The sequence below is a fragment of the Elephantulus edwardii genome, unplaced genomic scaffold (genome assembly GCF_000299155.1).
Source record: "Elephantulus edwardii isolate Elephantulus edwardi_28Jun2011 unplaced genomic scaffold, EleEdw1.0 scaffold00226, whole genome shotgun sequence".
Lineage (NCBI taxonomy): Eukaryota > Metazoa > Chordata > Mammalia > Macroscelidea > Macroscelididae > Elephantulus > Elephantulus edwardii.
The window spans coordinates 1,166,359-1,181,216 of NW_006399976.1; the positions used below are offsets into that span (position 1 = coordinate 1,166,359).

Below are 14,858 nucleotides of genomic sequence, written 5' to 3' on the forward strand. Positions count from 1 at the left end.
CACATCTTTCTTCCCTGACCTACATTGTTCCAACTTGCCAGAGGCTCTTCACCTTGGAAACCTGCTGCGCATATGGGTTTGGCCTGGTGGGAGATTTTCACCCTCTCCCCCCAGATGACAACATGGATCCAAGCGTTCATGCAAAGAAACCCTTTTCTTTAAGCCAGATCTCAAGAACCCTCAGCCCTAAGCTGAGAATAGGAAAGATTGTACACATCAACTTTGATTAGCCATAATTGAAGCAGTGAGGCCTTTCCCAAGATAGAATGGTGTCTTGTTCTCTGATTCTTTGTGTTCCTGTAACAGGTTCCAGCCACAGATGCTTTAAAAACTGTTGGGAGAATGCCAGAAGGTGGAAGGACCAGCCAGCTCCAGAAAAACAGAAGCCCCTTGGGTGTGTAAGGATTGAGGGAGGGTGTGAAATAGTTTATGATGGTATTTTTCTGTTGTCTTTATTCATTGTCAGCTCAAATGCAAATCAGATTTGATTGAAAAGACCATGGCCTGCATCAGGTACACGTTACTCTTTTAAACTGGCATCTTTGCTCCTCAGTACCTTGGAGAGGTCCTTGGCAGCACACCCCCCCAATGCAGTACATCTCCTGATCTCAATTGCTGGTACCAAGGGTGTTGATTGTGAATCCAAGTTATAAAAAATTGTTGACAGTGTCAATCTTTTCTCCTGGTCTGTAATGATGTTACCTGTTGGCCCAGTGATAAGAATTTTCATGGTCTTGATATTGAGATGTAAGTGATAAAGCTGTATGTAGTCTTTTATCTTCTACAGCAAGCACTTCAAGTTGTCCTCACTTTTCAGCAAGCAAGGTTATATCATCTGCATAACCAGGTTATTGATGAGCCTTTCTCCAATCCTGATGACACACTCTTCTTCATAAAGTTCACCTTCTAAAATGCTTTGCACAGCATACAAATGTAATAGATATGGAGAAAGAATACAGCCTGATGCTCACTAGTTTTGATTTAAAACCATGCAGTGTTCCCCTGTTCTGTTCACACAACAGCTTCTTAGACCTAGACAACAGATCTGGGTCTAGGGTTTGCACTAGCACAAGTAAGTGTTCTGGGATTCTTATTCTCAATGTTAGCCACAGTTTGTTTGTTTGTTTGTTTGTTTGTTTGTTTGTTTGTTTGTTTGTTTGTTTTAAATTCATTTTAATTAACGTTTACAGAGATTTTGGATTTCCATACATTCACTGTTGCATTTTTCTCCCTGCCCAGCCCTCCCCCAGTACACTCTACTCTTTGAAAAGTAAAAGAAAAATTATTTCATTGGTATAGAATCCTCCCCTCACCCCCCACCCCTAGTACACTCTACTATGCAACCTTCATTCTGGACTCTTGTCATAACCATAGTACCCAATCATATATCGCTTTCAAATAGTTCTCTCCCTCATCTGTTTCAATGCATATACATAATTTATCCAGTTTTTCTCAGTCTCACTCCAACTGTGATGTCAGTCCCGTTCTATGATAGTGGCACCAAGCAATATTTGTCCTTTTGTGACTGAGATACTTCACTCACCATAATGACCTCCAAGGTCACCCATTTTGAATAATATTGCATAAGTTCCTTGTTTTTCAATGCAGTGTAGTGTTCCATTGTGTGAATATACCAGAGTTAGCCATAGTTTATTATGATCCATGTAGCCAAATGCTTTTGCATAGTCATTAATTAGTTCACAGATAGATATTCTTCTGATACTCTCTGCTTTCAACCAAGATCCAGCTGACATCAGCAATGATATCCCTGGTGCCACAGACTCTTTCAAACCCCACTGCCTTTTTTGGCAGTTCTCCCTAAATGTACTTTTCTAACCATTTTTAAATGATCTTTAGCAATATTTTGCTTGCACGTGATACTGATATCAGTGAAACTGTTTTATAATTTCCACATTTTGAGCACGTCCAGGGATGTATCTGTTAGTTGAAATACATCAGTTGATATCCTGTTGATTCCTTGGGCCCAATTTTTTGTCTAAATTTTACACCTTTAGTGTAGCTTGAACTTCTGGCTTTGTGACCATTGGCTCTTGTTCATCGCTTACCTCCTGAAATAATTCAATGTCAGTTCAACCATTTCTTTTTGTTATAGTGATTCTGTATTCCCTTCATATTTTTTGATGCTTCATGGATTAGTCAAGATTTTGCCTACATTATCTCTCAGTATTGCAGCTCGAGGCATGAATTTCTTTTTTGCAGTTCTTTGAGCTTGAGAAATGCCGAACAAATACTTTTCTTATTTTCCCCCTCCAGCTCTTTGCACATTGTTGTTGTTGTTGTTATGTGCCATCGAGTTGCTTGCAACTCATAGAGACCCTATGTGCAAGAGCCCTAAACGCCGTTCTATCCTGTGCCAACCTCGCTGTCTCAAACACACTCATTCCCACCACTCCAGTCACAGAATCGATCCATCTCATCAAGGGTCTTCCTCTCCTGTGCCGTCCCTCCATTCTCCCAAACATGATGTCCCTCTCCAAGGACTAGTCTCTCCTTACAGCATGCCCAAAGTATGTCAGATGAAGCTTCAGAATCCTTGACTCCAAGGAGCATCCCAGTTTAACCCTATCCAGGATAAATCAGTTTGTTTTCCATGGTATATTCAACACTCTTCTCCAGCACCACAGCTCAAAGGCATCAATTGTCTTTCTATCATCCCTAGTCACTATCCAACTCTCTGATGCATAGTACATAATTGCAAAGACTATAGCCTGGTTCAGGCACACCTTAGTCTTCAGCCTGACGTCATTGCTCTTTAGTACTCTTGAGAGGTCCCTCACAGCTGACTTTCCCAATGCAATTTGTCTTCTGATTTCCTGGCTGCTGTTACCAAGAGTGTTGACTGTGGAACCAAGTAAATTAAAACCGTTAACTATCTCAATCTCTTCACCATCCATACTGATGCTACCAATTGGCCCAGTGGTGAGAATCTTTGTTTTCTTGATATTGAGCTTCAATCCATATTGAAGATTGCAGTCCTTGACCTTCTGCAGCAAGCGCTTCATGTCCTCTTCAGTTTCATAACACATATTGTTGATGATTCTTCCACCCATCCTGATGCCACACTCCTTGTACAGCCCAGCGTCTCGGATGATCTGTTCTATATACAGATGAAAAGGTATGAAGACAAAATACATCCCTAATGGACCCCTTTCTTGATTCCATAATAATAACTATCCTTTGTCTTCTCAAGCTGCCCTTTGAAACCTTCTTCTCGTCTCTTTTACTTCAGCATCTCTTCGCTTTGTTTTAGCCTCTTAACACTCTAGTGCAGTTTTCAGAGTCTCTTCTGACATCCATTTGGTCTTCTCTTTCTCCTCTTTGTAATGCCCTTTTGCTCTCTTTATGAATGCTATCCTTGAGGTCATCTCACAACTCCTCTGGTCTTCAACCATTAGTGTTAATGCCTCAAACCTCTTCTTGAGAGGATTTTTAAATTCAGGTGGGGTAGATGCAAGTTTGTATTTTGGTTTTTGTGGACTTGTTTTAATTTTCTTCAGCTTCACTTTGAGCTTGTCCATATGTAATTGATGTTCTATTCCAGAGTTAGCCCCTGCCCTGGTTTTACTGCTGATACTGATTGAGCTTCTCCAAGTCAGAGTTCAGGGTGCTGGCCGTAGGACAAGGCTTGCTTTTTCTGCCGGGGCTGGAGGAGGTTCCTTGCCTCTCCCCTCTCTGCTTCCTTGCTCCTAGGAGGGCTCCATGTGTCCTGGCATCTGCTTTCCTCATCTTTGTCTGCTTGCCTGTTAATCTCCTTCTAGATCTCAAAAGAAATTGGTTCAAGGCGAGCTCTGGTGGCCTAGTGGCAAGAAGCTGCACTATAATCCCAGAGGTGCGTGGTTCGAACCCACCAGATGCTCTGCTGGAGAAGGAGGAGCACTCTCCTCCTGTACCAGTCAGATGCAGTTTGATGGTACACACACACACACAAATAAAAAAATAAAATTTTTTTAAAAAAGAGATTGGTTTACTAATCAGACCTCGTCCATAAATTCAGCCCATTCCCATGTGAGATGGAACCACAGGCATCCCACTGCCTAACCCACTCACTTGTGACTATCACATTTTCAAAGGTGTAGATCTTAACCAGGAGCAGAATACTGTGTTTTCTTCTGTGGGGTGACTGGTAGATTTGAACAACCAACCTCTCACTTAATAACCCACCATGTAACTCAATGTATGCCACTCGGAGGTTAGGATTTATAGCATCTGATTTGGGAAACAGTCCACAATAGTGATAAACATGGAGGTCAGTTTTGTCTTCAAGTTCTTCAAGTTGAAATTCTGTCCTTCCATTTTGGGGAGGATCCGGTGAGGGAGTGACCCTACCCAAGGGGCAGCAGTGCCATGGTTAAGTTAAGAGGCCGTAATTGAAAGGATGTCACGATGGTTCCGATTGACTCCTTGTTGGAGTCCCGTCGTGGGGCTGCGGGAACACTGGACTCTTCCCGGAGCTGCCGTGCACGTGCTGGTTAGCCGTCTCACCATTGCAGAGAAATGTGGCACCGAGTCACCCACCACCTTGCCTGGAAGTGGCTGCTCTCAACAAATTACCATTCATTCCAAAGTTTGAAAAATGTAACGTGCGTGTACCTCACCAGACTTCATACCCGGGGGCTGCTGGAGCCGAATTCCATGAGTGTGTGGCTTCAGAGAACAGACAGATTTTACTTCTCACAGTTCTGAGGGCCTGAGCTCCAGCTGTTGGCAGGGCCATGGCCCTCCCGTAGACTCAAGGCAGAGCAGACAGAGATTTAACTTCCTATAGTTCTAGGGCCCAAACTCCAGGTTGTTGGAAGGGCTCGTGGCCCTACTGTAGACTCAAGGGGGAGCGGACAGAGATTTACCTTCTCATAGTTCTAGGCCCCTGGGTGTTGGCAGGGCCGAGGCCCTCCCATAAACTCGAGAGGGAGAGTCATCCTGATTTTTCTGTTTTCATATCCCGGGTCTTCTGTCAGCAGCCCTTCACATCTGTCTTCCCACTGTGCGTGACCCTATTCCCTGCCTGACTTTCTGTTTTATGATGCACCTCAGAAAGGTCGAATCCGTGGTACCCTGGTACAACCTCACTGATTTAAGGGAAAAAAATCACAAAATTCTGTTTCTCCAAAGTCACACTCACAGGTCCAGCTATGAGAGCTGCAGCAAACCTTGTTTAGGGACGCAGTGCAGCCTGTGTTGTTTGGTCTGTCGGGTCGGCCCTGACTACGGGGGGCCCCATGTAAACAGAACACGGCCCTGCCAGGCCTGCACCCTCCTCACAGTCACTGCTGTGCGCAAGCCCGGTGTTGTAGTCACTGTGCCCGCCTGTCTCCTCCAGGGTCCTCCTTCCTTTCAGTGACCCCCTCCCATCTAAAGCGGATGCTCTTCTCCAGGGACGGGCTCCTCCCGATAATGTGCTCAGGTGAGACTAGCCTGGCCATCCTTACTTCCTAGGAGCATGCTGGCTGTATTTCTTCAGAGGCACTTATTTGTTCTTTTAGGATATTCCAGACTCATCTTCAGCACCACTTTAAATCATGATCAGAAGCATTAGTTTTCCTTCAATCGTTCTGATTCATTGTCCAATATTCACATGAAGATTGAAATTGAAAATACTGGGGAGCTTTAGTGGCCTAGTGGTAAGAAGCTGTACTGACGGCCCAGAGACACACAGTTTGAATCCACCAGCTGCTCTGCGGGAGGATGGGCAGTCTTCTGTGTGTTTACCGCCTCTGGAAACCTACTGGAGGGTCAGCCGAGCATCGGTTCCAGCTCAGCAGCACACAAAACGGTGGCTTGGGTCAGGCACACCTTAGTCTTGAAATTTACATCCCTGCTTTTTAATACATGCTTTCAAGAGATCCTTGACAGCCCATTAACCCAGTTAATTAACTCTCTTAACTCAAATATAGAGTTAATTAACCCAATTAATTTGACTGCTTGATGTTGATTTTGGAGCCAAGTGAAATGGAATACTTGACATCTTCAGTATTGACTTTGTTTATCATGATGTTCACTGGTCCACTTCTGAGGATTTTTATTTACGTTGAGGTATAATGTAATCCATAGAAGACCATCGTTTTTTTTTTTCCAGTCCCTAATACTTGGAAGCAGGAGTGGCATCCACTTCCTAAACAACATGCTTCTGGAAACTCTATGAACTTTGATAAATGTTGATAGTTAAAGAGGAGCTTCAGGCCTTTTGTTCATAGGGTCGCTGTAAGTCATGCTAGGCAATCAGCAACAACATTACTAGCAACAAGTTGAATTCTTGGAAAGAAGTGAGAGAGTGAGTGTGTGTGTTTGAAAATCGTTGGACATTCCTCAAACCTTCAGGAGGAAACTCAGAGTAACGAGAGGGTCCTGCTGGCGTTTGTGTGTGTGCAGAGCGTGGCACAGGGAGACAGAGTAGTCTGTTGTGGTTGACGGACACGTGGGGAGGACTAGCAACTTTTTTCACAACACTAAAAGCCAGAAGAAAACAGTGCTCCTCGGCTATCTGTGAAGTCTGTTGTGACCTGGCTGTGCTGGCTCATGGGAGCCCTTGCTTGCTCCATCCACAGAACTGAGTGTGCTGGCCAAGGGCGACCTGCAGTCCACCTTACTGGAAGGGCACGGGGCGGCCCCACCGGACCTGGATCTCTCTGCCATCAATGGTAAGTCAGAGCCTTGCCCTTCCTCTTCCAAGCTGGGCCCTGGGACGAAGCTCCCACTGCTCATAGAGTCTGTTCTTCTTGCTGTTGAAACGCTTTCGTTTGCCTCAGATAAAAGTGTGGTGAAAAAGACTCCACAGTTAGAAAGAACAATGGGACAAAGGAATGATTCAAACTCATTTTCTTCTGCACGGAAAAAGAGCCAAGTAAGTGCCTGGAATGAAACAGTGGTTTCCTTTGGTTCAGTGGTGGAAGTCTTGCCTCCCGTGTGGGAGAACTGGGTTCAATTCCCAGCTGGTACACCACGTGTACAACCCCTCAGCACCTGTTCCTGGAGGCTTTTGTGTTGCTGAACAAGTTTTAGCAGAGCTTCAAGTTTAAGACAGGGCAGGAAGATAGGCCTGGCCGTGGAATGCTGAAAATGCTTGGGGTCCCACCAGGCTATCTTTAACTGACCAGGGAGCTGAATCAAACCAAGCAGGGTTTTGTTCCATTGTGCATGTGGTCTCCGTGGGCTGAAGGAAGCTAAAAAGTGTCTGAATAAAGGGAAGTTGCTCATTAGCTGGCTACCTCTGATTGCTCCCTGCCTTCCGAGACTCTGGATCTGCGAGGACATGTGCGATGGCCAGTCCTTTTAGGGCAGCAGAGCACAGTGCTCCCAGGTCAGTCTTGACGTGTACATTCTCCCGAGCACCGCACAATAGTAGATGCAGAACAGAGCCTGTTGTTGATGGCCCTGTGCTGCGGAGTAGAACCGCCCTGCAGCCTTTTCTTGGTTGTAATCTTTACAGAAGCAGGTTGCCAGGCCTTTCTTCCACAGTATCACTGGTTTTGACTACCAGCCTGTAGCTGAGTGTAAGCCATCTGCACCACCCAGAGGGCTTTAGAGTCAAGCCCAGAATTGAGGAAGTTGAGGCTTTGCATAGGCCCGTCTCGTCCCAAGTGAGGTGCCGGGCTGGCCCCTGTGCCCAGCAGGTCAGCTTTGCTGTCACTGGGGTGAGCGGCGCTGGCCCTGGGAGGGCAGGGCTGTGGTGGCTTCAGCACCAGTTTGCTGGTGCTGCCAGCTGGCCCCTGCCACCTCTTCACCTGCCTGATGCAGAGGGAAAGCCAAGCCACTCCTCTGAGAAGACATCAGAAAAGACTGAGGATGTAGGGGCCGTGGGCAGTGGGGAATGACTGAGTCTGAATTGAGGAAAGTGGGTGCAGGTCAGAGGGCTGACTGGGGAGCAGAGTAAAGCTAGATTCACACCAACTCACTGAGGACTGAGAGTCTCTGTTTTCAAGGATTTATCCGAATCTATGGACATGATGGAGTCACAGACTTTGCTCTTCACACTGCTGACCATCAAGGTGGGAGTGGCGGCGTGTGTGGGTGGGGCTGGGGAGGAGACGGGACAGCTGGCAGCCACGTCCCCTTACCCAGGCACTGGCCATGCGTTTCACAGATGGAGAAGAGCCTCGCCTTGCTGGAGGAGAAGGCAGAAAGCAAACTGTTGGCCATGTGCCGAGAGCAGGAGACGCTCCAGAAGAAGGTGCAAGAGCTTCGGCGCAGACGGCTGCTCGGGCAGAGGACGAAGGAGCTGCTGGGCTTGGTGGACGTGCAGGTCAGTGTGGGCAGCGCCAGTGGGAAGCCTGGCTATGCTGTCTCCCAGGGTGGGCACTTGGTGAGGATGCTGTTCGAGGAGGGTGCCTTCCACGTTCCCTGTCCTGTGCTGGTCCTGATGTTACTTATGTGTCTTAGGGGGTCTAGAGAAGCCAGAATCAGTGAGAGGCAGATGGACGGTAGGCAGGTGGATAGGTGATTGACATGTGTAGTGGGTGATAGATGATAGGTGTGTGGATTATTGCTCCATGTGGTAGCTGTAGATAAACATGTGGATACGTAGATGTTGAGTCTCTGGGTGGTGCGCAGAGTTAAGTGCTCAGCATATACCTGGGAGCCTCCCCTCACCAACCAGTGCAAGAGCCTCACAGCCCCCACCTGTGTCCAGCTTCTCCTGTATTTGAACTAGTTGCCAGCAGGGCAGCTCATGGCAACTTCTTGTGTAACAGAATAGAACTACTCCGTAGGGTTTTCGGTGGCTGATTTTTCAGGTACAAATTGCCAGGCCTTTCTTCCAAGGCACTTCTGAGCAGGCTCAAACCTCCAGCCTTTTAGCAGCTAAGCATTTTCACCTTTGGCCCTGCCTAGGGTCTTCATCAAAGACAAGGTTTCAAATTCCCATGAGTGACAGGACAGCTTGCCTGTGGGAAGGGAAATTGGGACCCCGTAACAGGCAGTCATTTAAACTGCTGCTTTTAATACAAGAGGGACCAGCTGGGCACACAGCTGGGCCAGTGTCCCACTTCGAGAACATGCTAGACCTCAGCTGCGTCTTCAGAGTAAGCAGGTCTCAGCCACCATAATGCTGGCTGGTGTCTCAGGTGAGTGGAAGGGAGAGAGGGAAGGGCCAGCTGGGGCACAGACCCCTGAGGATGGGGCAGAGTCGTCATTGGTGCTGGGGGCCTCACTGCCTCAGCCCCCCTCTCCTGCTGCAGGCTGAGCTGCTCAGTCCCTTCGTGGCGGTGGCTGAACGCTTCAAGGAGCAGTACAAGACCTTCGCGACAGCCCTGGACTCCACTCGGCACGAGCTGCCCGTCACAGCCATCCACATGGAGGGCAGCAGCCAGCAATTCCTGGGTAAGAGATGGCCCCCAGGCCCACGCTTGTCACTGTGGCCAAACTAAATGATCGTGGGAAGCCCGCTCTATTTGAGTTATAACCCACCGAATTTCACCACTTTCTGGGGTTTTTTAACAGTGTTCAGGCTGTTCGTTCATAGGGTCGCTATGAGTTGTCTACAACTTGACGGCATTAAACAACAAACAACAACAATTGTTAGTAATACATACGGCATGCAAGTGGTTTTGCCATAACATCAATTAATGTTAATTAATATAATTTATAGTTTACGTAATTTGCTGATTATTTTGAGATATTCATTCATAGGTGTTCAGTATTATAAAGAAATATAATAGAAAGGCCTAATAAAAATTTAAAGAAAACTGAGGTCTTTAACTTATGTCAGAATTAACTTCTGATGGAGCCATTGGAAGGAAACCCCTTTGTAGGTTCAGGGTGACCAGTTTACAAAGCACCTACCATTTCACATGTACAATTCAGGGTTGGTAATTGTTGAATTAACCATTTTTCATTTCCAGGTTTTTCTGTGTCCCTTAAGACCTTCCCCTTCCCTGACCCCGAGTTACCCCTAATCATGAAGACAAATGGTCCATAAGGTTTTCTGGGCTGTAATGTTATGGGCGTAGTTCACGTGCCTTTCTTCCTTGGTGACCTTGGCTGGATTCAAACTTCTGACCTTTCTCACAGGTAGCTGAATGTGAACTGGTTGCACCGCCCAGGAACCTTACACTTGCCTATTCTAGATTGTTCGTGGAAGTGGGATCATAATATTTTGTGTGTGTATCTGTGTGTGGCATCTCCAGCTCAGTATCCGAGGTGCTTCCACGCTGTAGCACATGCTGGGCAGGACTTCGTTCCTTCTCCTGACTGAGTATCGTCCACTGTGTGGACAGAGCACACGGTATTTCTCCATTTTCTGTTGACTTGGGCTGTATCAGCCTTTTACCTCTTGTGGACCGTGTTACTGTGAACACTGATGAACAAGTCTGTTAAAGTCCCTACTTTTGGGTCCTTTGGGGCCCCTCCAAGGAGCAGAATGGCCGAGCCGGGTAGTGTAGTGTGTGGGAGCCCGGGTGGCCTGTAGGTAAGAAGCTGCACAGCAGTCAATCCCAAAGGCACAGTTTGAATCCATTGTTTGCCCCACGGGAATAGGACAGACAGTCTCCTCCCTTGCAATTTATTGCCTCTGAAAACCCACAGCTATTGGTCAGTTCCGAATCAACAGCAAACAAGTATAATGTGTAATGAAAAGGTCAGTGGTTTGCAGTTGGCAGCTGCCCCACGGAGAAAGATGGGCCTCTCCTGTAAATATTCACGGCTCAGAAACCAATGCGGACCCCAAACCCGGGGGGGGGAGGGGGTAGATGGTGACTCTGACTTACTGACAGACCTCTGCGTGTCAGGGTTTCCTGTGTGTGACAGGCAACACATCTGTCACCATGCTGTTGGCATGAATGAACTCAGGTCTGAATAGGGCAGATGCTGGGCACGCCAAGGCTATGGTCTGTCCAGGGTCATGTCCTGAGTGAGTGGTAGTGTTAGGGGTGAACCTTGAGTGTGTGGGGCTGCCCCTGGTGTCTCACTTGTGACCTTCAGCTGTGAAGATGCTCTGGCCATCTACCATCCACCGTGAGCAGGCCTTGAGCGGGTCCCTCCATGGTCAGTGGAGGTGAAAGACTGTTGATGTCATTGGCAGCCTCGATGTAAACAGCTTTTTTTTTATTATTAATTTCAGTGAAAATTTACAGAGACTTTGGATTTCCATTCATTCATTGTTGCAATTTTCTCCCCTCCCAACTCCCCCCTAGTACACGCCCCTCTTGGAAAAATAAAAGAAAAATTCTTTCATTGTTTTACAATCCCTCCCCCCAGGTCCACTCCACTATGCAGCCTTCACTCTGGACTCCCATCATGACAAAAATACCTAATCACATACTCCTTTTAAACAGTTTTCTCCCTCATCTGTTTCAGTGCAGTGTACATTATTGAACCCATCTTTCTCAGTCTCCCCCCAACCCTGATGTCAGTCCTGTTTTACAACAGTGGCACTATGCAGTATTTGTCCTTTTGTGACTAGATACTTCACTCAGCATAATGTCCTCCAGGGTCACCCATTTTGAATAGTATTGCATGAGTTCCTTGTTTTTCAGTGCTGTGTAGTATTCCATTGTGTGAATATACCACAGCTTCTCTATCCATTCATTTGTTGATGGGCACTTAGGTTGTTTCCAACTCCTTGCTATTGTGAACAAAGCCGTGATAAAAATGGGTGTGCATACATCTGCTTGGATGTCAGTTATGGTCTCTTTGGGGTATATTTCTAGTAGTGGAATTGCTGGGTCAAATGGTATTTCTATTTGCAGCTTTTTGAGAAAGCGCCATACCGCCTTCCACAGTGGCTGCACCATTTTACACTCCCACTAACAGCAAATAAGGGTTTCAGTTTCTCCACAACCTCACCAGCATTTGTTGCTTGCTGTTCTGTTAAATTTTGCTATTGTGACTGGGGTGAGATGATAATCTCATAGTTTTGCAAACAGCTTCTAACAGCTTCAGTGTTCCTCGTGTAACACTGCACACAATGTTAGGTGCTGTGAAGTCAGTGTGGTCTATGTTGACCTGGGGTGGGGAGTGGAGCTGTGTCCCTGTTAGGCTGTGGCCTTTCAGGAGCCGGCCACAGAACAAACCAGTTGCCATGGAGTCAGCTTCCAATGGCTACTGTGGTGCCCCCTCGTTGGTGTCAGGGGAGAACTGTGCTCCCCAGATTTCTGGGACCGAGTCTCAGAAGCAGATGTCCAGGCCTTTGTTCCCAGGCACCTCTGGGAGGGTTCACACAGGCAGCCAACTTCATTGAATACTTAACCTTTACACCAGTCAGGGCTCTCAGGCTCCCACGTTTCTCTTGACCCCTCATGCCAGGTGCTGGGGGTGAAGGAAGAAGCTCCTGAACTGGGAGCAGGTGGGTACACAAGGAAGTTGAGGTGCCTCTGCCCAGGGTGCTGGATGCCAGAAATGGGGTGTAAACAGGGGACTTGTTTGTTAGTTGTATGTGATTGGACAGAGAGGGCCCTGGGCAGACACCACGGTCACACCCCCGGCATTCTGTGTGGTCATCCTGATGGCCCTTGGGTAGGGGCACACTTGTCCCATGAGCTTAGCCACCTCCTCTCAGACAAGGGACGCCCATGGTGCTCATGTGAGAGTTTCTTCTCTCCATATGCCAGCAGTCCTGAGAAGCACCGATGACAGCCTTAGGCCTTGCCCTGCCCGGTGCCCCAGAACCCACTGCTCACAGTCCTCTCCTCCCCTAGATGACCTGCAGAAGGAGCTGGCTACCACACCCTTCCTGCTGGGTGACCTTGGGGCCATCCCCTTGGAGGAGAGTGTGAAAGCGCTGGACTTCCTGAGTGAACTCAAAGAGGTGATCTCAAAGAAGGACTCGGAGCTCCAGAGGTATGATCTTTCTGTAAGCCTTGCTGGGCTGGGCTCTAGGGTGAGTCCCCTCCAGATGGACAAGCCGCTCTCCTCCAGACACCTGAGGCCAGAGCAGGACCAACCAGTGTGCTGATAGTGGTGGTTGGTACAGGGGCTTCCAGATGTACATGGCCCGGGATCTCCCTGTTGAACCAGTGCCTTTTCCTGTTCTCAGGGAACACACCCACACACACCCTGCACTGGGTCTCTCTCTACACACACACACCCTGCACTGGGTCTCTACAACACGCGCGGGCGGGTATACACACTGCACTGGGTCTTACACACACACACACACACACACACCCTTGCACTGGGTCTGTACACTCGCGCACGCGTGCATGCACACCGCACTGGATCTCTACACATACCGCCTGCACCGACTGGGTCTCTACACACACACACACCCCCCTTCACGGGTCTACACACACACACTGTGCAATGGGTAACTAGATGGTGGTGTTTGCTGTCAGGTTGGCACCATCTCAGCCATCTTAGCAATAACAGATTGAAGTGCCCGCCCAGCTCTTCCTTCGTGATGATCACTGGAGTGGGCTCCACTCCCCGCTGCAGCCTCTATCATGTCAGTCCATCTCCTCAAGGATCGCCCTCTACTTTACCAAACATGAGGAGCAGTTGGTCTTCTAAAATGCTAAAGAGCCATGATGTCAGAATGATGACTAAGGTGTGCCTGATCAAGGCCCTGGTCTTCTCAGTCACTTCTATGCATCAGAGCTAGAGCTGGACAATAAATAAGGATGACAGAAGAATTAATGATGCCTTTGAGCTGTAATGTTCGAGCAGAGTGTTGAACATCCCACGGACTGGCCAAAGAACAGATAGATTTGGCTTGGAAGGGTGCAGCCGGAGTGCTCCTTGGAAGCAAAGATGGCGAAGCTTCGTCTTTTATACTTTGGACATGTAACGAGGTGAGGCTGTTCCTTGGAAATGGACATCATGTTTGTAAAGATGGAGGGTCAGTGAAGGAGAGAAAGACCCCCAATGAGATGGATTGACAAGGTGAGTGCAGCAGTGGGCTCTCATGTGTCAGAGATTGTGAGGATGGCACACGATGGACCTGATATTCATAAGGTCACTTTGAGTCGTACTTGACTCGATGGCACCTAACAACAGTGAGTGTCCAAAGTAAGCGAGTCCAATTCTGTGATCCTGGCTTAAAGGATTTCTGGCTCTCTTTGTCCAAAACGGATGTGTTCATTCTTCTGTTACTCTTTGCTGACACCACAGTTTGAGCACATCCGTGGTTCATTCTTTTCACTGCCCAGCTTTCATATGCATGTGAGGTGACTTGACTACTTGGTGGGGATGAATCCTCCCCCCGTCGGGGCACCCCTTCTTGTGGCAGAGGGACTGTGGTGGCACTGAGCTCTTGAAATGCAGGTGTTGGTGCTCACTGGTCCTGTTATGTCCACAGGAGTTTCACCCAGGTGCTGGACCTTTCCGCTGAAGTAAGCAAGGAGGCAGCCTTAATTAACCAGGACGTCTGGGAAGGGGTCCAGGGCTTAGAGGCCCTGAGACTGTGGTACTTCCACCGCGATGGTGACAGCAGGGACCTCTGTGGCAGAGACCCTCAGAGCAGGCTCTTCCTGGTCAGCAAGGAGCCGTGTGCACCGTGACTCCCTGCTCACAGGGCTGGCTCAGGGATGGTGGGAAGAAACCATCCTCTCCGCTCACCCGGGAGAGTTGTGAAGCTGTCCGGGAAACTCTGAGCACTTTATCCACTCTTCACAGCTGCTTTTGTATCACTGTTTTGTATTTAAATAAAACTTTTTGCCATTGCAGTATTGATCTTCCTCCATACAGGGGACAGATAGCGGTGCAGGCTGTCTGACAATCTGCCCTGGGGGCCCTGAACCTCGGTTTACAGACAAGAGGGGGCACCTGTGCCCCATAGTGAGTTTATGCTTAGAAACACCTCGTGTGATGTGAAGGAGGCAGAAGGCCTCCCACAGACTGACAGGGTAAGTCATCTGCTTGTCCATTTCCACTCCCACGAGAAATACTAGCAGCTGGAGTGTGTTTGTGTG

General features: G+C 48.1%; 1 protein-coding gene across 1 annotated transcript; it reads left to right on the forward strand.

Annotated features, from left to right (window-relative positions):
- Positions 1-342: 342 nt before the first annotated feature.
- On the forward strand, positions 343-14,447 carry HAUS8 (HAUS augmin-like complex, subunit 8). The gene is made up of 8 exons (XM_006898321.1): positions 343-385; positions 6,564-6,656; positions 6,765-6,859; positions 7,938-8,003; positions 8,099-8,257; positions 9,192-9,333; positions 12,648-12,789; positions 14,246-14,447. The coding sequence occupies exons 1-8, from the start codon at positions 343-345 to the stop codon at positions 14,445-14,447; spliced, it is 942 nt and encodes a 313-aa protein (XP_006898383.1).
- The last annotated feature ends 411 nt before the right edge of the window (positions 14,448-14,858 follow it).